This window comes from Mesoplodon mirus (genome assembly GCF_964341445.2).
Source record: "Mesoplodon mirus genome assembly, chromosome: 14".
In the NCBI taxonomy this organism is placed as follows: domain Eukaryota; kingdom Metazoa; phylum Chordata; class Mammalia; order Artiodactyla; family Ziphiidae; genus Mesoplodon; species Mesoplodon mirus.
Genome location: NC_138990.1, coordinates 55,830,149 through 55,853,403, shown reverse-complemented (window position 1 = coordinate 55,853,403; position 23,255 = coordinate 55,830,149). Strand labels below are relative to the sequence as shown.

At 35.3% G+C, this 23,255-nt stretch overlaps 1 protein-coding gene across 2 annotated transcripts in view; it reads left to right on the top strand.

The window, feature by feature from the left end:
* The window catches only part of SOS1 (SOS Ras/Rac guanine nucleotide exchange factor 1), a 140,632-nt gene that overhangs the window by 106,894 nt on the left and 10,483 nt on the right, over nucleotides 1-23,255 (top strand). For both annotated transcript variants that reach the window (XM_082642697.1, XM_082642696.1), the window contains exons 11-19: nucleotides 4,035-4,116; nucleotides 4,876-4,998; nucleotides 5,545-5,648; nucleotides 6,794-7,016; nucleotides 8,129-8,248; nucleotides 12,606-12,768; nucleotides 13,270-13,387; nucleotides 21,971-22,143; nucleotides 22,352-22,468. In XM_082642697.1, coding sequence (XP_082498823.1) covers nucleotides 4,035-4,116; nucleotides 4,876-4,998; nucleotides 5,545-5,648; nucleotides 6,794-7,016; nucleotides 8,129-8,248; nucleotides 12,606-12,768; nucleotides 13,270-13,387; nucleotides 21,971-22,143; nucleotides 22,352-22,468 — 1,223 coding nt within the window. The remainder of the gene's footprint in view (nucleotides 1-4,034; nucleotides 4,117-4,875; nucleotides 4,999-5,544; nucleotides 5,649-6,793; nucleotides 7,017-8,128; nucleotides 8,249-12,605; nucleotides 12,769-13,269; nucleotides 13,388-21,970; nucleotides 22,144-22,351; nucleotides 22,469-23,255) is intronic.

Sequence of the window (23,255 nt, the reverse complement as noted above, 5' to 3'; positions counted from 1 at the left end):
GGCTGTATTAAAGGGAGAATTATCACATGAACAGACATCCTGATTAACGGTGTTTCACTATGGTGGTTGGGGGAGGGGTATTTACATAAATAACTCTCTATGTAACAAATATTTCATAAATTTATTGACCTTGCCAATAAAACTGTGTTAAAAAAGGATTAAATTTACCACCTCAAATCTAGTATGCTGTATTCTGAACATTAATGTAAATATACTCTAATTTCCTAAGATTTTGAAGAATTGTACAATAAAATATTATCAAAGAAAATAGCTTTAGAATGAGGGAGACAGGCAGCTAGAAGGCCAGCAGAAAAGAGAAAACACGGCTCATATTTGAAATAGCCTGGGCCGAGACCGGGGACTTGATGGTAGAGTTGGCAGGTACTTGTACACACAGAGAGGTTGGGTAGACGGAGGCAGAGCAGCTAGTGAACATGGTGGACATCTGAGTCCAGGGCTTTGAGAGTAGAAAAGAGTGTTACCTAAAATGGTGAAGAAGAAAAACCACAGAGGATGTTTTTGCCATTGCTCATATTGAAATCCATTAGGGGTTGTGTTTGAGAAAGAGGTTTTGTGGAATTACATCCACTAGCGATAAACAGAAAGAGGAGAATATCGAAATAGTTGATTTGCATTTTCTCCACAAATATTTGTGCTTATGTTTTAAAACCAAATCAGCCTGGCTTTTATATTTTTAATGCATTTGCCTTCCATCTGTCTCTAAAACATCACTTTATAATACAGGTGGATAACAGAGGCAGTGTAAAACTTAGCTATTATCATTGTCTGATAAATGTAAGTAGGTACTTTGTTTTCCTACAAAATTATATAACCTGTCCTTATTGACGGGTACTTTTAAAATATCTAATTATCTTAGTCCTTTGTATCATCAATAAGATAAAGGTTTCCAGTGGTTAGTGTGACATTATATGTGTCACTATCACTGAAATGGGGAAATCAATAGAAATAAAAATAGCTTCTGGAATATGGAATTTTGTGCAAAATTTCAAATATAGATGTTATGTCCTCTCTTAATATAAGTTTTTCATTCATTAGCAATTTCCCACTGCTTTAGAAACTAGAAATAGAGCCTAAATTAATACAAGCCTGGGAATATATGCAGCCTTTAAGATGTTTTTTGAAAGTACTTAAACTCTTGCCAATTTTTCTTGGTTTATTTTTAGCTTCTGCTGGTTTTTTCTGTTGGCAAGACTGCTCTAATTTCTAATGAAGCTAAAAACAACTTAAACTTGAGTCACTTTAGAAGTTAATACAACAGTGATGATTGTGGGAGTGTTTATTTCACCGCCAGCTTCAGAAACTCCTCTTCTGAATAGTGTACAGGAAGGTACAGCTGCTACTTCCTAAAATCTGGAAGAAGGCTTAACAAGAATTACAGAATCACAATTAGACTGCTAATTTCTCAATGACTTTAGTGCCTTTAACCAAGACTAGCAGTTTACAGCTTCATTCTGAATCATTTATGTAAATTTCTACAGTGATTATGTAACTCATGGATTCATTCTTTATATTTAGCTCTCACAGCTTTGGAAACCTTAACAGATCCTTTAATCCAGGGAGGTCAGGTGATATGGCAGAAAAAAGCAGTAAATCAGAAATCACACAATCTAGATTCTGGTTCCATCTCTTTCACTCTATTGTGTGACTTTAGATAACTCTTAGTTACTTCTGTCATATGTAGAAGGGAAAAACAGCAGCCGCCCTGCTCACTTCACAGAAATCATATGGAATGAATTATGTGAATGCTCTTTGAATTCATTACGTAACAGACATCAGGAATTGATGTGATCCCTTTTGACTGATGTGGCACTGAGGCACATCATGACTTTCCCAGCATTGTCATCAGTTAATAAAGCACTGAAATGGCCAGAAGTTTTGGTAAAAGATGAAAAGGCTGTTTTAAAATAGTTTGCCTTTAAAAATAGCCAGTTTTCTTAAAACATACTTTAATTCACTTAGAACTTGCTTTTATTGTTTTTCAACTTAAAAGTATCTTTGATATCCCACAACTTTTTAGCCTGACTTAGGTGGCATTTGAGAAGAAATGGATCTGGATATTCATTTTAGACTTTTAGACTAAAATAAACTTTTCTTTTAAAAAAGGGAGAGGTTACCCTTAATTTTGGAACACAGCTCAGGGATATATTTGGAGCATTCTGTACTAAGGGTCTGGACTCTCCAACAGTGACAGCTCAGCATCTCTACAGTGGCCACTGCTTTTGCTTCCTAAGTACATGATGTTTTGAGTAGCCTCACCTTTACATATAGATTTGCAGAACAGGAAGAAGATTCTTGAAAGGGAGGATTGTGATGAAACCGATATAAATCTCTGTTTTAAAATCTTGTACAGCCTTCTGTTTTAAAATCTTTTCTTCTGGTTGAGACATTAGTCTTTAACGTTTGAGGAACTCTGTAACTGAAGACAAACAATAAAATACCAACAAAGAGGAAATTACTAAAGGATTGTATCTATTTAAATCACTTTTATCAGTAACCCACTCTAGCCTCAGAAGGTATGAAGCTAAAGGAGAAGAGGGCCATTTAAAACCAATATATTTTTATTATGTAAATTTTTCTTTAACTTAAAAAATTATTATAATCTTAAATTGAAGGTTGTCTGATATTTAAATCAATTCATTATCTTGATGACCACATATACCAATAGATTGGAAATAGATTTCTATTTTATGATAAATCCATGAATTTGACTTTGGCCGGGGGGGGGGAGTTAATATAGTTATTTTATTTTAATGTTCAATTTAGGGTGATTCTTAGACAGAATCAGACTAAATAGAGATTTTCCATGCAAATGAATTTGATTCTTGCTAAATCCTATGCTAATAACAGACATTGTATTTCTTATAAAGAATCCATAGTGTGTAGCCTAACAAAAATAAAGGTAGTTGCTACTCTCAATAAATTTATCATTAAATTAGAGCTTACCATTCCTTAGTGATGTGAAGCAAGAAAAGGATACTCCCAATAAAAAAACTCAAGTTAATGAATTCTCCCCTCCTCCTTTTTAAAGACTCTTACAACTAAATGTGGACCTTGATGAAATTTGAGTTACAGTGAGTGGTGAGTGTTTTTTTTTATTCCCCATCATGGGAAGATGTCTCCCGCCACCTCCAACTCCCTTTATGCAGATGATAGCCCAGGTCTCTTGTGCTGAAGACAGCAGCCTTTCTCCACAACTCTGGGAGAATACTGTCAAGGAGAGACTCAAGTAGGCAGGCCTGGAGAGGTGATCACACTCAGTCAGCTTCCTGTTTTACTTCATGAAGTATGAATGAAAAGCAAATCCTCTCATGGACGGGGTTGAAGACTCCCGCTCTTATGATTGAACTCTCATTGCGTCTGCTGGCAATGAAAGTAATTAAAAGTTGTGAAGAGAGCCAAATCAACATATTCTTACACATTTAATAGTTTTAATAACTTATAGGTATTTATAAGCATCTTTTAGCAGTTTTAATTAGGACTTTTAGCACATAAAACAATTTAGAAACTATTTAACTTAATCTACATTATAAGATCCAATTTCCAGTTGTATGCTCTATTAACATGATTTAAAGAAATCCAGATAACTAATCCAGATAAACTAGTCTGAAGAGCAGGAAAAGTAATGGGTTATTGCTGTGGCCTTTCTGTGTACAAGGGGGATAAACCAACTGGTGATGTTCTGAGATCCATGTAGCACATGGAAGCTTGCTTTTATGCTCTGCCTTTCTTCCCTTTGTATTCCTGTGGCCAGTAATGAGTTTAATATCAGCTAGTCAGAGTGTGCAGAGGTCAAGAAATAAGTTGATGTAAAATTTTAGTATCAATGATTTTGCCACTAATTTAGGAAGAAACTAAAGTTAGCAGTTGATTTCAAAGTCCAAAGTATTCTGTGTGGTCAAAACATTTTGAGACTTTTAAAATTGACTATTTAATCTCTTTTGAAAATGTAAATAGTAGTTTTAATCATTCTGAATAAAAGATTTTAATAAGATATTTTTCCTTTTTCTTCATAGATCCCAATTTTGTTCGGACATTTCTTACAACATATAGATCCTTTTGTAAACCTCAAGAACTACTGAGTCTTATAATAGAAAGGTCTGTCAATTTAAAATGTTTAAATTCTTTGTTCTTTTTTTAAATGAGATTGAGCTAAGATATGGAAATATATTGAATGAGCTTTAAGTTGTCGTTCATGAATACTTTAAGAAGAAAATCTCTTGGATGACCATTTATTTTATAATAATATGTTAGCTTTGATTATTTAAATACAAAAATAGGCAGACTTTTTTACATGGAAACTCAGTATGTGAAATTTCAAATTTACAGAATTAATCAGGTTAAAGACTATTAAAATGTAGAATTTAGGCTCTGGAAATTCAAATTTTAATAATTTAAATGTTTTAAACAATTTTTCAAATATACCACATGTTGAGGAAAATAGAGTGAACAAGTACTGTAATCAAGAAAAGTGTTTCATGTACCCAAAGAGCAGTCAGCTTTCAGAACTTACCCTTAAAAAGTTTTATGTTGGCTGATTTAGAGTAATTACACAAGCCAAAAATGAATATCATTCCCTTAACTTTATAATCACACTTATTTTTAGACTTTGCATGTATTCTTTATTATATGTCTAGTTGGTTTTATTTATATTGGCAAGTATTAATTTCTTCTTAAAAAATTAAATCATTAGTCTTTACATTATAGAATCCTCACTTGTCTTCACTGATGTGTATATCCTTAGTATTTTTTACAGTGCTCTCTTGATTGTGCTGACTAGTGAAAAGATTTGTCGTTTTCTGTTTGCATAATTTGATATCATTGATCTTTTCATTAGTTTGTTCTGTTTTATGTTAGGTTTGAAATTCCAGAGCCTGAGCCAACGGAAGCTGATCGCATAGCTATAGAGAATGGAGATCAGCCCTTGAGTGCAGAACTAAAAAGGTTTAGAAAAGAATATATACAGCCTGTACAACTGCGGTAAGCATTAAATAAATAACTGAAGTAAATAAGCTTTTGTTGAATTTTTGTTTCAGAGTTAAATAAGGATGTTTCCCAAGCAAGGAGGAAGTAACATGTAAAATGAGTGAAGTAAAGAGGAATTATCAGAAATTACTGTATAAGTCTTAATTAACGTAGAATTTTGAAAGTGGTAAGCCACTCGTAAGATTAAAGTTGACCCTTGAACAACATGGGGGTTAAGGATACTGACCCTTGGCACAGTAGAAAATCCACAGTCAGCCCTCTGAATCTGTGGTTCTGCATCCACAGATTGAACCACCTGCCTAGGGTGTAGTACTGTGGTATAGATTTAGTGGAAAAAAGTAGTACTGTGGTATAGATTTAGTGGAAAAAAAAAGAATCCAAGTATAAGTGGAGCCGTGCAGTTCAAACCCTGTTATTCAAGGGTCAGCTGTATTTAATTTGGTAAGAGTTACTCTGTTTTCACTTATACCACTCCTTGTGATAAATGTTTATGTCCGAGTTCCCATGTAATTTGATTCTTCTTCTGTGTTAATGCCATAGAGTATTAAATGTATGTCGGCACTGGGTAGAGCATCACTTCTACGATTTTGAAAGAGATGCAGATCTTTTGCAGCGAATGGAGGAATTTATTGGAACAGTAAGAGGTATTTTTTTTAAGTGCCTTAGTTTTATATGTAATAAAAGTACCAATATGGTGACTATCAACTGACATCACTACTGCTCAGTGTAGTTAAGAGGTGTTTGTAATGATGCCAGCATAACCAACTGGAAAAGTTAAAATTTTTTGCCATTTTTGACCTACAAATTGTTTAATAATCATCCTGTTGATCCAATGAATTTTCATTTAGTAAATCAACTTACTGATATTTTGGAATTGGATAGAAAAAGTCTCAATTTATGCTGTCTTAACACATCTGAAAATATGTGTACCAAAGGACAATTAGGAACTGTTGTGCCATTACAACACCACGATGGAGGTTGACTGGGACACAATTAGGTGACTAGTGCATAACATATCAGAGAGGCAGCAGAGCGGACTGAACTGAGAGCCGAGAAACAAGAGTTCTCTTCCAAACACTGCCACTCATTAGATAAATGACTCTGGCAAAATCATTTTGATGCTTTATACTTCAGTTTCCTTTTCAGTAACATGAGGAGCTAGGCTTGATGATCTCCAGTTCCCCTTCTAGTTTTAAAGGTACTTTGATTGTATAGGTCTAAGGATGTCCTAGACAAACTTGTTTCTGTTTCCATCATACACTCTAAATGAGAATCAAAAAATAAAGGGTTAAATAATAGTACTTTCATGCATAGTACAGAATGAAGCCACATGAAAAGCTCACACAAAATGAAGGAGTCCTCTGCACTGTTTGGTTTATAAAATGCAAAGTTTGTTAGATTACCAGCTAATGTTGTAGGATCTTTCATTATAAATCTTATTTGTGCAAGATATATCTTTTTTGGAGAGGATTATAAAATAATATTTTGAACTGAAGTAGAACAATAGAGGTGAAAAGTTTCTACAAATAAATTACTTTCTCTTATTTAAAAAGGATGTGAAAGAATATATACCAAACTATTAACAGTGGTTATCCACTTGAAGAAAACTGAGATTGGGATAGGGAATAGGGAAATGGTAAAAGGGAACTTCATTTTTAAATTTTGATCATTTGAACTTTTTATAGCAAAGATATATTCAGGTATCACTTACACGATTTAAAACTATTTTTTAAAAATAAAATATTGACTAAAATGTTTAAACGTTCTTTTTAATGTAATGTTATTTCAGGTAAAGCAATGAAAAAGTGGGTTGAATCCATCACTAAAATAATCCAAAGGAAAAAAATTGCAAGAGACAATGGACCAGGTCATAATATTACATTTCAGAGTTCACCTCCCACAGTTGAGTGGCATATAAGCAGACCTGGGCACATAGAGACTTTTGACCTGCTCACCTTACACCCAATAGAAATTGCTCGACAACTCACTTTACTTGAATCAGATCTATATCGGTATGTAATTTGATGTTCAAGCTGAAAAATCCTTTCAAATGAGTTAACTTTTAAAATGAAATGCTGATTTCTGCCATGTAGGATTGTTATAAGACATAAATGAGATAGTATATGAAGTGTCTTGTAATAAGGCCTGATGTATGGAAGGCTCCTCTTTCACTCCCTCATCCTCTTTGCTCTTATCTGGATTTACAGCTTCTCTCTTTCTGCAGTCACCCTTAGTTGGTAAAGCTAAGTTCAGATCCTGGCTTTACCAATTGTTGGCTTGGTATCCTTGGGCAACTTTAACCTTCTGGTGTAACTTTTATCCCTCTGCTGTTTAGTTTCCTCAAGAGTAAAATGGGGCTAATGATGGTACCTACTCCTGGAGCTGTTGTGCAAGGTTTAAAATAGTCCATACATTTACAGCACGTAGCACATTGCCCAGCACAGAGTAAGGGCTCAATGAGTTAGCTACTGCCATTGTCATTGAGAACTTAAGTCATTGCCATTTAGCCTTTTATAGTTTTCCTACATTGATATAATTACTATCTCAAAAAAAATGTTTCTAGTTTTAAAGTTGGACTATTTAGATTTCAAACTATTTAATTTTGTAAAAACTAAATGAAAAATGGAACTAAATTTATAGATCTCCCACCAAAAATCATCACTGTTCCCAAAATCAGTGTTAGAATGTATTTTATTTCTTTCCCAGTACCCTTCCCAGGAGGGTTTTTTTCCCCCTCCTTTAGGAGGGGAAAAAAAAAAAGATTTATGAATGCAGCGATTACTATACCCTCATTGGACTGATTATTATAACATTATCATTTATTTAAAAGAATTATCCCAAACTACTTTCTCACCCTAATTTGTTAGATAATATTTATAAGTGCTGGGAAAGATACTATGAAGAAATCCCAACCTTGCCCAAAGCAAAATGCTACTGTAAAGCAGTAAAAAAAAAAAAAAAGTACACAGGTACATGCATACAGAGTTTTTTTAAATCTATAGAAAAAGATGCAAAATTATAATGTTTTTGTTCTTGTTTTCATAAACGTTTTATCTCATTTACTTAATAATACAGTATACTAGAGGGAAAAGTATCACATAGAATTATGTCTTGATGATTTTAGAGCTGTACAGCCATCAGAATTAGTTGGAAGTGTGTGGACAAAGGAAGACAAAGAAATTAATTCTCCTAATCTTCTGAAAATGATCCGGCATACCACTAATCTCACTCTGTGGTTTGAGAAGTGAGTATTACTGATCTTCTTACATTTCATAGCAGTTATGTTATAAATTTCACTGCAGTTCTGTTTGTCTCATGTCTTGTTTTGTTGTTGTTGTTCCTCTCTTCCTCCTTTTTTTTGCACTGAGTGAATAATTTTCTAATGCAGGTTGGGTTTTTTTTTGTTTGTTTTTTTTTTTTGCGGTACACGGGCCTCTCACTGTTGTGGCCTCTCCCGTTGCGGAGCACAGGCTCCGGACGCGCAGGCTCAGGGGCCATGGCTCATGGGCCTAACCGCTCCGCGGCACGTGGGATCTTCCCAGACCGGGGCACGAACCCGTGTCCCCTGCATTGGCAGGCGGACTCTCAACCACTGCGCTACCAGGGAAGCCCTCTAATGCAGCATTTTAAGTTACTTTATTAATGATTGTTTTTAGGTTTGCCACATACATCATAACAGAATTAGCTTCAGATTTATGCCAGAATTCTAGTGATATGTAGAAATGTTACTCCTCTGTGGCTCTATTCACTCCCTCCCTTTTGTAGTATTGTAAAATATGTGACATATAATTAACGATGTAGATCTAACAATACATTGTTATAATTATTGCTTTACTACCATTTGCCATTATTTTCTTAGCCTGTTACAGCTTTGCTCTCACCCACTCTTTGTGTAGTTATTGGCAATGTATTTCACATACATTACATTTCTCTATGTTATAGGCCCAACAATATATTACATACACATTATTTTATACAATTGCTTTTTAAATCAGTTAAGAAAAGCAATAAGGAAAAAAATAGGCATTTATAGTGTTTTTTATAATCATATAATTACCTTTACCAGTGCTCTTTGTGTGGATTCACATTACCATCTGGGGTCACTTGCTTTCAGCTTGAAGAACTTGCGTTACAATTTCTTGTATGGTGGGTCTGCTAGCAACAAATTCTCTTAGTTTTTGTTTATATGGGAAGGTCTTTATTTTGCCTTCATTTTTTAAACAGTACCTCTGTCTTCAAGTTTAACTATTTTTTTCTTCTGCCAGTTCAAATTGACTATTGAGTCCCTCTAGTAAAATTTTTATTTTAACTATTGTGCTTTTCAGATCCAGAGTTTCCATTTGGTTTCCTGTATAATTCCTGTGTCTTTTAGGATCCTCCCTATTGGTGCACATTGTAATCATACCTCCCTTTACTTTTTAAATCATACTTTCCTTTAGTTCTGTGAACAAATTCAGAATGGCTACTTTGAAATCTTTTTTTGTTAAATCTGACGTATCAGGTCTGTCTTCCAGGCAGTTTACTGTTGCCTGTGTTTTCCCCCGGTGAAGCCTGACATTTTAGAGGTCAGAGGGGTAGGGAGCCCTGTGTTCTTAGCTGTCTGGGCTAACTGCCCCCCCACCCTACCCAACCCCGCAAGGTTCTCTGAGGAATGAGGGTAGAGGAAGTCTTCGTTCAGACACCACAAACTCTTGCCTCTCTTACTGAGTTGTACATTTTCCTGAATAGATGTTTCTCTGTCTTCTTTTTTATTTATTTACTTATTTATTTGTGGCTGCATTGGGTCTTCGTTGCTGCACGCAGACTTTCTCTAGCTGCAGCGAATGTGGGGCTACTCTTCATTGCAGTGGCTTCTCTTGTTGCGGAACATGGGCTCTAGGCACACAAGCTTCATTAGTTGTGGCACGTGGGCTCAGTAGTTGTGGCTCACAGGCTCTAGAGCACAGGCTCAGTAGCTGTGGCGCACGGGCTTAGTTGCTCTGCGGCATGTGGGATCTTCCCGGACCAGGGATCGAACCCGTGTCCCCTGCATTGGCAGGCAGATTCTTAACTGCTGCACCACGAGAGAAGTCCCAGTAGATGTTTCTTTATTTGCCATTTGCTCTTAGGGCCATTTCCAGAGACTGCTAGAACTTTATATATATAATTATATATATAATTTTCACCAGTTTCCCTGAGGAGTGAGTAAACAGAACTTCTTACACTGTCATGTCAAAAGTCCATAACCTCAATACAATTTTATAATTGGAGCCAGATATTAGAGTTTTATGTATTGGCCATATTTTTTATGATCTTGACCCATATTTTATAAGGGTGATATGAAGTTTCCACAGATCATATTGGCATTATCAGAACACAAGACCAGTGACATAAAGGAATGACTGGAATGTGAGCTAGCGTGTGGATAAAGACCAGAAAGCAATTCCTAATGAGAAATAAGTCATCTGAAAGTTAGGACTTCCTTCTATTTATGTTATTACTTCTTAGCCTCTAAAAAGTAAAACTTTGGAATTTGCCCGCTAACTGTTGCTTCCTGATTTCTTCTTTATCAAGTCAAATAACTACACTTCAGTTGCAAAAGCGCTTTTCCATCATAATAATTAAAAGTTATGTCTATAAAGAGGAAACATAATTCATAAGACATACAGACCATTTTCATTTCTGTCCTATTTTTTAATAGATTACTGAGAAGGCGGCCATTTCCTGATCTTTTTCTTTCTCTTTTTGCTTTTTTTAATTGTCGTAAGATTTTTTTCAATGTACAAATACAGTATTATTATCTATAGGCATAATGTGCAGCAGATCTCTAGAATTTATTTATCTTGTGTAAATAAGTGCTAATCAACATGAAAATTTATACATGTTGATTAGCAACTCCCCATTTCCCCCTCCCCCAGCCCCTGGCAACCATCATTTTGTTCTTTGCTTCTATGAGTCTGACTATTTTAGATACCTCATGTATGTAAATCATGCAATATTTGTCCTTCATGACTGGCTTATTTCACGTAGCATAATGTCCTCAGTGTTCATCCATGTTGTCACATATTGCAAGATCTCCTTCTTTTTTGACTAATATTCCATGGTACATATATTTCTCATTTTCTTTATCCTTTCATTTGTAGATGGACATTTAGGTTGTTTCCACATTTGGCTATTGTGACTAGTGCTGCAGTGAACATGGGAGTGCTAATATCTCTTTGAGATTACAGTACTTTTGGATAAATACCTAGAAATGGGATTGCAGATCATATGACCGTTCTATTTTTATTTTTTTTTGAGGAGCCTCCATACTGTTTTCCATAGTGGCTACATCATTTTGCATTCTCACCATTAACATTGTACAAGGGTTCCAGTTTCTGCCTTTTCGGTGGAAGAGGTTCTTGTTCATTTGCCACAGTGGTTTTTAGCCATAGATGTGCATTAGAATTGAAGTCACTTCTGGATAAATCATCCCAGACTTACCTGGTTTTTATAAAAAGCTCCACAGGTGATCTCATTGTGTATACCTAGTTAATATCAACTGAATTAAAAAAAGATGTAAACATATTATACTTGTATCTTACCTTTTAAAATGTCTAGATAACTAGTTAGCTGGTATATGATTTGTAGACATCTAACACTTTAATGCATAAACATGTTATGTTTAATTTGATAATAAGGCAAATTTATTTTGATAGTTTTGCAGTGTTTTGTTTTTCACTGTTAGATCAGCCTCACCAGGGAATAGTGTAATCCACAACTTTACATTTTTGTTAATGTTTAATATTGGTTTATATTTATTTTTTCCATATGTGTATTTTATTTTTTCTTAGATTGAGTTGTTTACTATCACATTATTGAAAACCAAGTTTAAAATATTTTCTTTACTGATAAGTGATTAGTAAATAAAAATTTTTCTCAAATATTAGAAATAGAGAATAAATGCTCACTGAGGAATTCTTTTTTGAGCATAGCTTCCTTTTAGCTATTTACTTGGATATATATGTACTTTCCAAGGATTCTTGGTATTTAAATGTAAAGAGCTTTTGTTTTCATTGACTTTTTTATTCTTTCTAAGTAATTAAAAATTTTTTACTCTGAATGGTGGTAAAATACTTTCATTCACGTTTTAACATTATAGTGCTTATCTAAAGAGCTGTTCTTAGAAATGTAGGTAATTATTTCTGTATGTCAAAGAAAGAAATTAAGCACTAATCACTAAAATCTTACAATTAGATGAAGAATAAGAGGCAGAGAATTCTTAAATTTGAGAATAAGTTTCCCTAGAACACACCCACATCCTAAAGACCAGCATACATTCAACAAGATGATAGACTGATCAGAGAACTCCAATACTGAGAGAGAATGCACCAAATATAATAGGAAGAATGACTGACTGGTTGACTGTATCAGTCTGGAAGACAGTGACAAGCAGCATGCCTGACTGAAGGCATTGCCTTCTCTTCCATTCACCTACTATTTACCTGCCATTCTGAATACGTATTCTCTACTGTTACACTATAGCTGCCCTCCATTCCATTTTGTTTGCTAAATTCTTTAAATCATATCTTCGTTGGGAAAACTCCAAATTTTTTAATTCACTTTTTGTCTTTGATTCCCAGATGTATTGTAGAAACTGAAAACTTAGAAGAAAGAGTAGCTGTGGTGAGTCGAATAATTGAGATTCTGCAAGTCTTTCAAGAGCTGAACAACTTCAATGGTGTCCTTGAGGTTGTCAGTGCTATGAACTCATCACCTGTATACAGACTAGACCACACGTTTGAGGTAGGTTTGCTTATCTAAAGGTGTTTTTTCCATTCCCTGTTCCTAGGAATCAGGATGTTAACAATTATGACCTTTAATTTTTACATGCCTCATCTATCTTTTCAGTAACAGCTGAAATGATGGATTACCTAAATTTTGTATTGAATTGGTTGCTCTTTGTAAATTAGGCAGTCTCATTAAAATGCATTCACAGGTCCTAGCCTAAGTTAGAAGAATAAAAAGATTTCAGCACCTTATTTGTAATATAATGTACAACTAAATGCTCACATACTTGTTTGAGGAATGGCAAGATAAAATAGATTTCTCTCTCACACACACACTTTTTCTTTAAGTTTGTACTAGGGTCTATGAAGATAGTCTCTTTGAAGCAGTATTATCATTCTTAGCATCAAACTGATACTGTTGTGTTCGGGCTTTACTCTAAGCCTGGCATTTTTTGGCAAAACCTGTGATTCCTTTTGTAAACTTATATTCCCTAAACATTATTTTTTTTTATTGTAGCAAATACCAAGTCGCCAAAAGAAAATTTTAGAAGAAGCTCATGAACTAAGTGAAGATCACTATAAGAAATATTTGGCAAAACTCAGGTCTATTAATCCACCATGTGTGCCTTTCTTTGGTGAGCATTTCTTCTTAAATTTTTATCATGTTTCTGGATAAAACAACAGTTATTTCATTAAATGACTGAGTAAACACATGTCTAATATACCAGCAGAAAATACTTAACAAATATTTAGCACCTGAATCCCCTTAGAATTTTTCTCTATGAGGACTTTTTTAAGATGAAGCCCAATATGTACATTCCACTTTTTATTTCCATATTGTGCAGCCATTCAATATTGTATAATGCTTACTTCTGTTTTAATATTCATAGAAATCTTTTTATTGACTTTTAGTAAACCAAACACTCTACAGAAGAGGCATGGCCATATTTACCCATACTTGATAATCATGCTGCTTATAAACAGTCTCACATGGCTAAAAATCATAGTGCATGTGCCTTTGGGCCCACACCTTCTACACATCAAAATTTTACCTATTCTTTTTTCCTTCCCTTCTGCACCAGAGTAAGGTAGTGCGTTTTCTTTCTTTTAAGACTGAAACCTACCATCTGAATCTTCTCCCTTTCTATAGGTTCCTCTATCTTATTCCATCATTTATTTCCTGTATTTTATTTATTTAACGTCTTTATTGGAGTATAATTGCTTTACAGTGGTGTGTTAGTTTCTGCTTTATAACAAAGTGAAATCAGCTATACATACACATATATCCCCATATCCCCTCCCTCTTGCGTCTCCCTCCCACCCTCCCTATCCCACCCCTCTAGGTGGTCACAGAGCACCGAGCTTATCTCCCTGTGCTATGTGGCTGCTTCCTACTAGCTATCTGGGTAGTATTTGGTAGTATATATAAGTCCATGCCACCCTCTCACTTCGTCCCAGCTTATTTCCTGTTATTATATATCTTCAGTATCTCTTTCACACTGGTTTCTTTTCTCTGCTGGTATGTATGCTCTCATGATTCTTCCTCTAAATACTTAAAAAAAGTATGCCCTCAATTACATATCTGGTGTTTAGTCTTTTTAGTATGTGGTGTATTTTCTTCTAGCCTTTTCCTCATCTCTATTTATATATTTTCCATATAGCTTTAAGTTATACTGCATGTAACATTCTTATGTCCTGATATTTTTTCAATTTACATTTTTGTTCAGGCTTTACAACCAACCAGTTTTGTACATATACATATTGTATATAGTTGTAATTGTGTGACAGGTACACATTGTTTACTTTTTTCACTTACCATATCCTAGATATATTGTTGTGTTTTATTAGTCTTTATAATTACCATTTCTAATGGCTACATGATATTCTTTAAAGTTGGTATGACAGTTTATTTAACTGTTACCCTATGACCTGACGCATATGTTGTTTCCAGCTTTTTTGCTTTCCTAAATAATGTTATAGTGAATATCTTCATATTTATACCTTTTTTATGTATTTGAGAATATTTTCTTGAGCTATCTAGCCAGTCTAACTAGATAATTTATATCTAGCTGGATATTTCTTGAGCTAGATATTTTACCAGTCTGCCTTTTAGTTGTTATTCTTTGAAATACAGTATTTTTAAAATTCTATAATCTGTCCATTTTTCCCATTATGATTTCTATTGTTTCTGACCGTAGAAAGTTCTTCCAGTCTAGTAACTTAACATTCAGTCATATTTTCTCCTAGCTTTATGATTTGACTTTTAAAATTATATTTAACTCTTCAATCAAATTGAAGTCTCTTTTAGATATCATATGAAATATTCAAATTTGTTTCTCCACCAGATTGTTTATTTGTTGACCCACGTTTATTGAATAAGTCTTCTTCATCCCCATTTACATATGGTACCTCCTTCTTTAAAAATATTGTTTCCCATTAACTTCTTTTTATTTTATTTTATTATATTTTAATTTTATTGGAGTACAGTTGATTTACAATGTTATATTAGTTTCAGGTGTACAGCAAAGTGATTCAGTTATACCTATACATATATTCATTCTTTTTTAGATTCTTTTCTCACAGAGGTTATCACAGAATATTGAGTAGAGTTCCCTGTGCTATACAGTAGGTCCTTTTTGGTTATCTGTCATATATAGCAGTGTGTGTGTGTTCATCTCAAGCTCCTGCTTTATCCCTCCCCCCAGCATTTCCCCTTTGGTAACCATAAGTTTGTTGGCGATTTCTGTAAGTCTGTTTCTGTTTTGTAAATAAGTCCATTTCTTTTTTTAAATTAGACTCCGCATGTGAGTGATATCATATATTTGTCTTTCTCTGTCTAACTTCACTTAGTATGATAATCTCTAGGTTCATTCCATTAACTTCTTATGCTAGTGCCCCAGTCTTAATGATTGGCACTTTATAATCAGTGATTCTCAACCAGGGCGATTTTTGTCCCCCAAGGAACATTCAGCAATGTCTACAGGCATTTTTTTGTTGTTCGAGTTGGGGGGTGCTAGAGGCCTCTAGTCAGTAGGGGACAGGAATATTGCTAACAGCCTGCAGTGCACAGGACAGCCCGCACAACAAAGAAATATCCAGTTTAAGAGGTCAGTAGTGCCAAGGGTAAGACGTCCTGCTTTAGAGACTTCCCTGGTGGTCTAGTGGTTAGGACTCGCCACTCTCACTGCCGTGGGCCAGGGTTCGATCCCTGGTCGGGGAGCTAAGATCTCACAAGCCACATAGCTCGGCCACAAAAAAAAGAAAGAAAGAAAGAAATCCTGCTTTATATTTATAATATTTTCATATATAATAAGATTGGTTTGTCAACGTTTCTTCAGTATTTTCTTTGCCAATTTTGTCTCTTTATTTTTCCAAATGAACTGGGGAGGGGGAGTGATTCCCCAAAATACAGTTGGAATGATCTATCAATTAATTTGGAAAGAACATTTATGATAATTAGCTTTTTCCTAGGTTTTTTTTTTTTTTTTTTTTTTTTTTTTTTTGCGGTACGTGGGCCTCTCACTGGTGTGGCCTCTCCCGTTGTGGAGTACAGGCTCCGGACGCGCAGGCTCAGCGGCCATGGCTCATGGGCTTAGTTGCTCCGCGGCATGTGGGATCTTCCCGGACCGGGGCACGAACCCGTGTCCCCTGCATCGGCAGGCGGACTCTCAGCCACTGCGCCACCAGGGAAGCCCCCTAGGTATTTTTGATCATGAATGGTATTCATGTTTTAATAGTCAATTTCCCTTAATTCCAATAATTATTAATTTCCTGGGATTTTCTAGATATTTAATCATGTCTACCGATAACAATAGTGTTTTTTGATTTTATAAGATCAAAATCTTTTGATTTTATTTCTGTGTTAGGCCTTACAGCATTAGTCACAACTTCCCAAACAAAGGTTAAACAGTAATAGAAAGAAGTTCTGTTTTCATCTCTGTTTCAGCAGGGACAGGTATAATTTTGCTATTTGCTTGATTCGATGCTATTTATTATGTTAAGACAATTTCTTTTCATAGTTATCTTCTGTGTTTTTGTTGGCAGTATACATTTACCTTTATAGTTTGCTGTCTTAGTGAGAGCAAAATGATTTTTCTTATTTAGCAAATTAAAATTATATGTTTCCTAATACTGAACCTTTCTGTTAACCAACATTAAGCCTTTTATATTCATGGTTGATTAATCTTTTAAATATACAAATGAATTCTACTCATTATCATTTTATTCAGGATTTTTGCATCCATCTTTATAAATGAGATTGGTTTGTGGTTTTCTTGTCCTATATTTATCAGCTTTTGTTATTATGGTTATATTTGCTTTGTAACATGAGTTAAGAGCTTTCCATCTTATTCTATTCCAGAATATCATGAAATGATCTAGCCTTTAAACTTTGAAATATTCCAACAGAAAAACCATCTGGGCCTAGAATCTTTTGTAGTATGTAATTCTATAATAACATTTTCATTTCTTCCTTAATTTTTTTTCTATTTCAGTTTTGTTTGCTACACAGTTGTCTCGTTTCAGTATTTTAAAAGTACTAGCATTCAGTCTATAAAAATGCTACTTTTAAAATTGCTCTTATTTGCAATATGTTTTTCTGTTTCTATTTTTACTTGTTTGTTTTACTGCATTTTTCTTCCAAACAATAAAAGTTGAAACAGTTATTCTCTCTGATTTTATAGTTTTTATGTCATGTATTACTTTTTATCATTGTTAATTTATTCCGTTTTCTGAGGATTTTTCCCCCTAAATTCTTGATAAAACTGTTGAGTTCATTTATTTTCTCTTTCTGATAAAACATTGAAGTCTATGCATTTACTTTTAAGTGTGGTAACTATGGTGCCAGTTGATACAAGGGAGCCTGGGAAGGACCTCAGTCTGATGTTCATTTCATTCAACCTGTCAACAAATATTTCTTAAGTACCACTGAGTATCAGGGGCTATGTCAGGTGCTTAGAGAAAAGTGAAATATCATAGTCACTCAATACAGTCACTGAACTTATAGTCATGCTACTCATGATATCCTATGGCCCCTGTTACACAGAGGTGAAATGAAACCACAGGGCCTGTTCACTGGACTCATGTTTGGCCCTTGCTACTCCATTATATCACCTGATTGGTGGGCATTTGTTCATACAAACGAACTGTATTCTCTTTCAGATCTTTATGAACTAATGTAATTGATTTTCGTTAACATGTTGTTAAGTGAAAAAGGAAATTTCAGACCTGTATTTAGAGTAGTATTCCATTGTTTTAAAGTGAGCCGTATGATTTAGTGAGTGATTGCAAACATGTAGGTGGTTTGATAGGTGCAGACAGCCTGCCTGCCAGCCTTCCTACCCATTTCTGCTTATCTTCCTGATTATTAAGTCCCTGGTCAGTTCTGCTGCTCTAGGAGATTTTTGCTATTTCCAAGCTAAAGGTTAGCCAGGTAGCCTTTCATGGTTCTGACCCAATAGGTAGATATTATTGCTGCTGCTTAGTTCCATTTCATTTATATGGTCAATTGTAGAAACTTCTTCTAGATTCTTATCCTTAAGTCTGGATACTGGATTTTTTTTCCCCCTCTATAGGAGGCTCAGGGGTAGTATCTGACACTTACTTTCTCTATCATCTTAGCAGAATTCTTACTCAGATTTTTTGCTGGCACTGCACTATTTACAGAATAATAAAAGTCAGGCAATTTCTCCTTCTAAGCCTTCGCCAGGCTACTGGTCTATTTCCCAATTTTTCTCCATACACTACAATTCTACTACTAGAATTAACATGTATAGGCAAACTAACATTTCCTCTCAGGTAAAAGGATGTAGATTTCTACCTCAACCAAGTCTCACCTCTCTGCACAAAACTCCAAGCCTGTAACATCAGCTTTGCTCTTTTCCTTTCACACTGCTCTAATCTTGTGTCCTCCTTCTGTTTCTTGTCAGTTTGTTTCATCTCCACTCTTGCTTTCCTGCCATTTTAGAATTGACTGTGTGCCTCTTGTATCCTGGTCTAGTCTGCAAATGCTTTCTTTTCTATTCTGAAATAGTGTGCTGCTTTTATTCATTCAGAAATACCTGTTGAATGCCTGTATGTGCCAGGCCCAGGGCTAGGTGTTGAGAATAGAGAGACAAGTAAAACATAGTCTTATCCTATGATAAAATAAATTATCCTATGAAAAATAAATTATAGTGCTGTGTAGTAAATGTAACACTGTATTGTAGAAACGTGTAAATCAAAGTATGAACAGAGTGCTCTGTGAACCCTGAGCAGCCACTTTTTCCCGAAAAGCTTGGGAAGGGTGTCAGCAAAGAGGTAAAACCTCACCCCTCTTCATCATTTGTCATAATGCTCCGCTTTTCCTCTCCCTAGAACAGCTGTCCCTAGAGCAGGGTATGTAAAATGATCTTTTTTAAAAAAATTAAGCTTTAACAGTTTATAATATTCACGTCTATGTACATATTTGCACTACACTTTTTATTATACATATACACAGAGAGAGAGAGTGCATGCTTAAACATTTTTTTACTGATGTAGTTTATGATCAACAAAGTTTGAACACCACCTCTTTAATTATTTGTTCTCCTTTCAACTAGCCTTTAATTTGTCATAAAATAATTCCAAATTTTATCCTGAACTCTCCCAAAATGCTACTTGTAAGCATTTTCACAACTTCTTTCAAGTATACTTTTAACACCTACAATATCCCACAATTTATTATCCCCATGTTCCCCAGGTCAGTCATTACACCACCACCCAGTCAGTCCCTCAAGCACAAAGGTGAGAGTCTTCCTTCCCACTCTGCCTACCCTCTGCCCAAACCACTTAATCAGTTCTTGTGGCATTCACCTCTTAGATATTTATGCACTCCACTCTATCCCTGTGGGCCCTAAGGTAGCCCTCATCATCTCACCAAGATGACGTTTACTCTTATCTGAGCTTCCTGCTTCCAGTCTTAACTCCTTCTAACCCATCTAGCCTCACAGTACAACCAGAATAATCATTCTAGAATGTAAAGATGCTGATAGTCTCCTAATTACCTACTTGGATAAAAGCTAAGCTCTTTTAAAAAGGCTCTTTGTGACCCTGTACGGGTGCTACTACCCACAGACTCTTCATAGTTGGGCCATCAATTTGTGGCCAATATGGAAAGTTAATTTTGGCTCCCATTAAATATGTGTACTGTCACGGACGTTTGTCAGACTGAACATTGAGCTAAGTGGATCATGCAACTTAGTGTAGAGGAGAATATAACCGACTGCAAGTAAAAAAGCCAGTGACAGGCAGATGTGGAAAATAAAAGAGCCTGTGCTTACTAGAACACATGGTCAATTTGTCTTATGGATATATAATCAAGAGTAGCCTAGGTGCTGAGAAATAGCCAAGTAACTAATACACTGAATAACTGGATGCTTTCTAGAACCAAACAGGCGTTGATGTCTATCGTGTTTCATTATTGCTAACCGTTCACTATTGATTTTGAGTTATTTAATCTTGCCAAGAATGTAGCCAGATATTCTCGTATTTAAAAATTTGCCTCGGGAATTCCCTGGCGGTCCAGTGGTTGGGACTCGGCGCTCTCACCGCCGAGGGCCTGGGTTCGATCCCTGGTCGGGGAACTGAAATCCCACAAGCAGTGCAGTGCAGCCAGAAAAAAATCCAAACGTTTGCCTCTACCACAAAACCATTTAGAACCACTAATCTATGATTAGAAGTAAAGTGCCTGTTGCTTTGTCCATCCCTCTCCTCATCCAGTGGCTAACCTGCAGTGATGGAGAAGGGATTAGAACTACTGATTCCTTGCCTCTGCCTATCCTCATTTCCTGCCACTCTTCCTCCACCCCACAGACCAAACCCCTAAAGTCTAGCCATTTCTGAGTATGCCTCCAAGCTTCACAAAAACCAGTGCCTTCAAACACGTGGCTGCTTTGCTTAGAATGCCCTTCTATCTTATTCTGCTTATTAAGCTTCTATTCATTTTTTGAGATTTACTTTAAGCATATTTTAATCTGTGATGCTTCTGCTACTCCCAACAGCTCAAGGCAGAGTTAGGCACGTCTTGTTTGTGCTCTCATAGCATCTTATGCATTAGTACTAATTAATATAGCACTTACCAAATGGTACTGTAGTAGCCCACATTCAACACTCTGAACTCCTTGAAGTCAGGAACTGTTTGTCTTGTTCATCTTTGTATCTGCGGTCCCTAATGCAGTGCTTGGCGTACAGCAGAGACTCAGCAAATGTGTACTGAGCGAATGAACTCAGATATTCACACTTTTTTTTTTCCCAAAGCATCATAGTCAGTACTTCAGGGGAAAAGGCAGAAATAGGATAGGGCAAGAATAGCAACAACAGTCTCAACAATCCCAACCACAGCTAATTAAGCATCTGCTTTTGTCAGGCCCTATTCTAAGCCGGTACATAAAGTTACTCACTTATTTCTCACAGCAACCCTGCTGTCCTCATTTTAGAGATGAGCAAACCAAGGCTAAGCAACGTGCACAAGATCACAAGAGGAGAAAGCAGCAGAGCTGGCTCCAGAACCTTTATGCTAGAACAGAAAGGAACTAAAATGCCTGCTATTTTGTTCATTCTCCTCCTCATCCAGTGCACAGACTGCACTGATGGGGAAACAGGAGCTCCCTTACCAGGTTGACAATTCTAGAAGTACTGAAGACCAGAATATACATAAATCATATGCAGACCTGTGTTTGATAGGCTTGCACATCCGCCCACATTTTCATGAGTCAGCCTATCCAAACAGTACTACCTCTGAATTACAAAGCCTAACAACCTCTTGGGGGCCTCAAGAGCTGAGTAAGCAGAAAATAGGATCCTCTAAATTTGACATTATCCTGTTTTGCCGAAAATATGTGTTAATAGTGATGGGTTATTCTTAAAGTTCCTTTAACAAAACCATGACTTATGTTAAATAACATGGGTGTGGGGGTGGAAAATTGGTTATTGCTCCTGAAAATCTATTAATTTTGTTAAACTTGGTCTCCCTTTTTCCTGGGTATTTATAGAACTTAAGTCACAGAAGAATTTGATACTTATAAAAATCTTTCTCTTGATATTTACTTAGCTTGTTGTTTTTCATAGAATGGAAATTTGTGCCTTAATTCTTTGGTTATGATGGTTGAGATGGTACAGTGTAATATGCCTATAATTACTGAGAAAGAAAAAAACTAGCCTTTTCCATTTTTATCCTTGAAATAATTTATTATCTCTTCTAGGAATTTATCTAACTAATATCTTGAAAACAGAAGAAGGCAACCCTGAGGTCCTAAAAAGGCATGGAAAAGAGCTTATAAACTTTAGCAAAAGGAGGAAAGTAGCAGAAATAACAGGCGAGATCCAGCAGTACCAAAATCAGCCTTATTGTTTACGAGTAGAATCAGATATCAAAGTAAGTTGAATTATTTGAGGACACATATTTCTGATTAAGTTTAAAACCACCTGATAAGAGGCAGGTTTATTTCGGAGAAAAAGGAAAATAAAACTTAAATAATTCCAATTTTCTTACGTTAAATGTTTTCTTAAATTATTTTCACGAGCTTTAAACTGAATTTAAATTATTTAATATTAATAATTGTTTTTCTTGGCATCTATTTTAGAGGTTCTTTGAAAACTTGAATCCAATGGGAAATAGTATGGAAAAAGAATTTACAGATTATCTTTTCAACAAATCCCTAGAAATAGAACCACGAAACCCTAAGCCTCTCCCAAGATTTGTAAGCATTCATACATTTATATTTCTTTTACATTTATATATTTTTTACAGTTGTCATCTATATCTGGTGGTTTATAGTTTTCTATAAAGGCATTTAGAGATGACGTGCACATGTAATGGATAAAAATAGTGAATAAATGCTTAATAAATATGCTCAGGATTATTCCACTTAGTTCCAGGTAAATGGGCACTAATATTAATGTGAATAAATCCTAATATGATAGATGAAGAAGTTGAGCAAATATGGCCAACTTAACAAAAAATGTTATTCAGTATTTATGTTAAGGGCAGGAAATTTGATAATTTATACTAATTCACTTATAATAAATATATGTACTTATATAAGTACTTTTTAAAAAAAATAATGACTTATGAGAACTTTTAACCATGAATCATTAGCCATAAAAATAACAGGCTTGGCTAAAGATACTTTTCTGGGGGTGAAATAAAGTTTCCATTCTTTCTTATTACTAGTAACTGCCTGGCCAAGTTTATGTACAGTATCATCATCTCACTGTTCTGAATATAATCCCTCTTATTCATAAGAAAGTCAAGAATCAAGAAGTAAACATAAATGGCTTCTAAGTAACCAAGATAAATCTCATAATGTCTGTGAACCAAAGCTTATGAAATTACATCACAAGAAAATTTCTCAAGGCCTAAAACAGTTTTTTTTTTTTTTTTTTTTTTTTTTTTTGGTGGTACACGGGCCTCTCACTGTTGTGGCCTCTCCCGTTGTGGAGCACAGGCTCCGGACGCGCAGGCTCAGCGGCCATGGCTCACGGGCC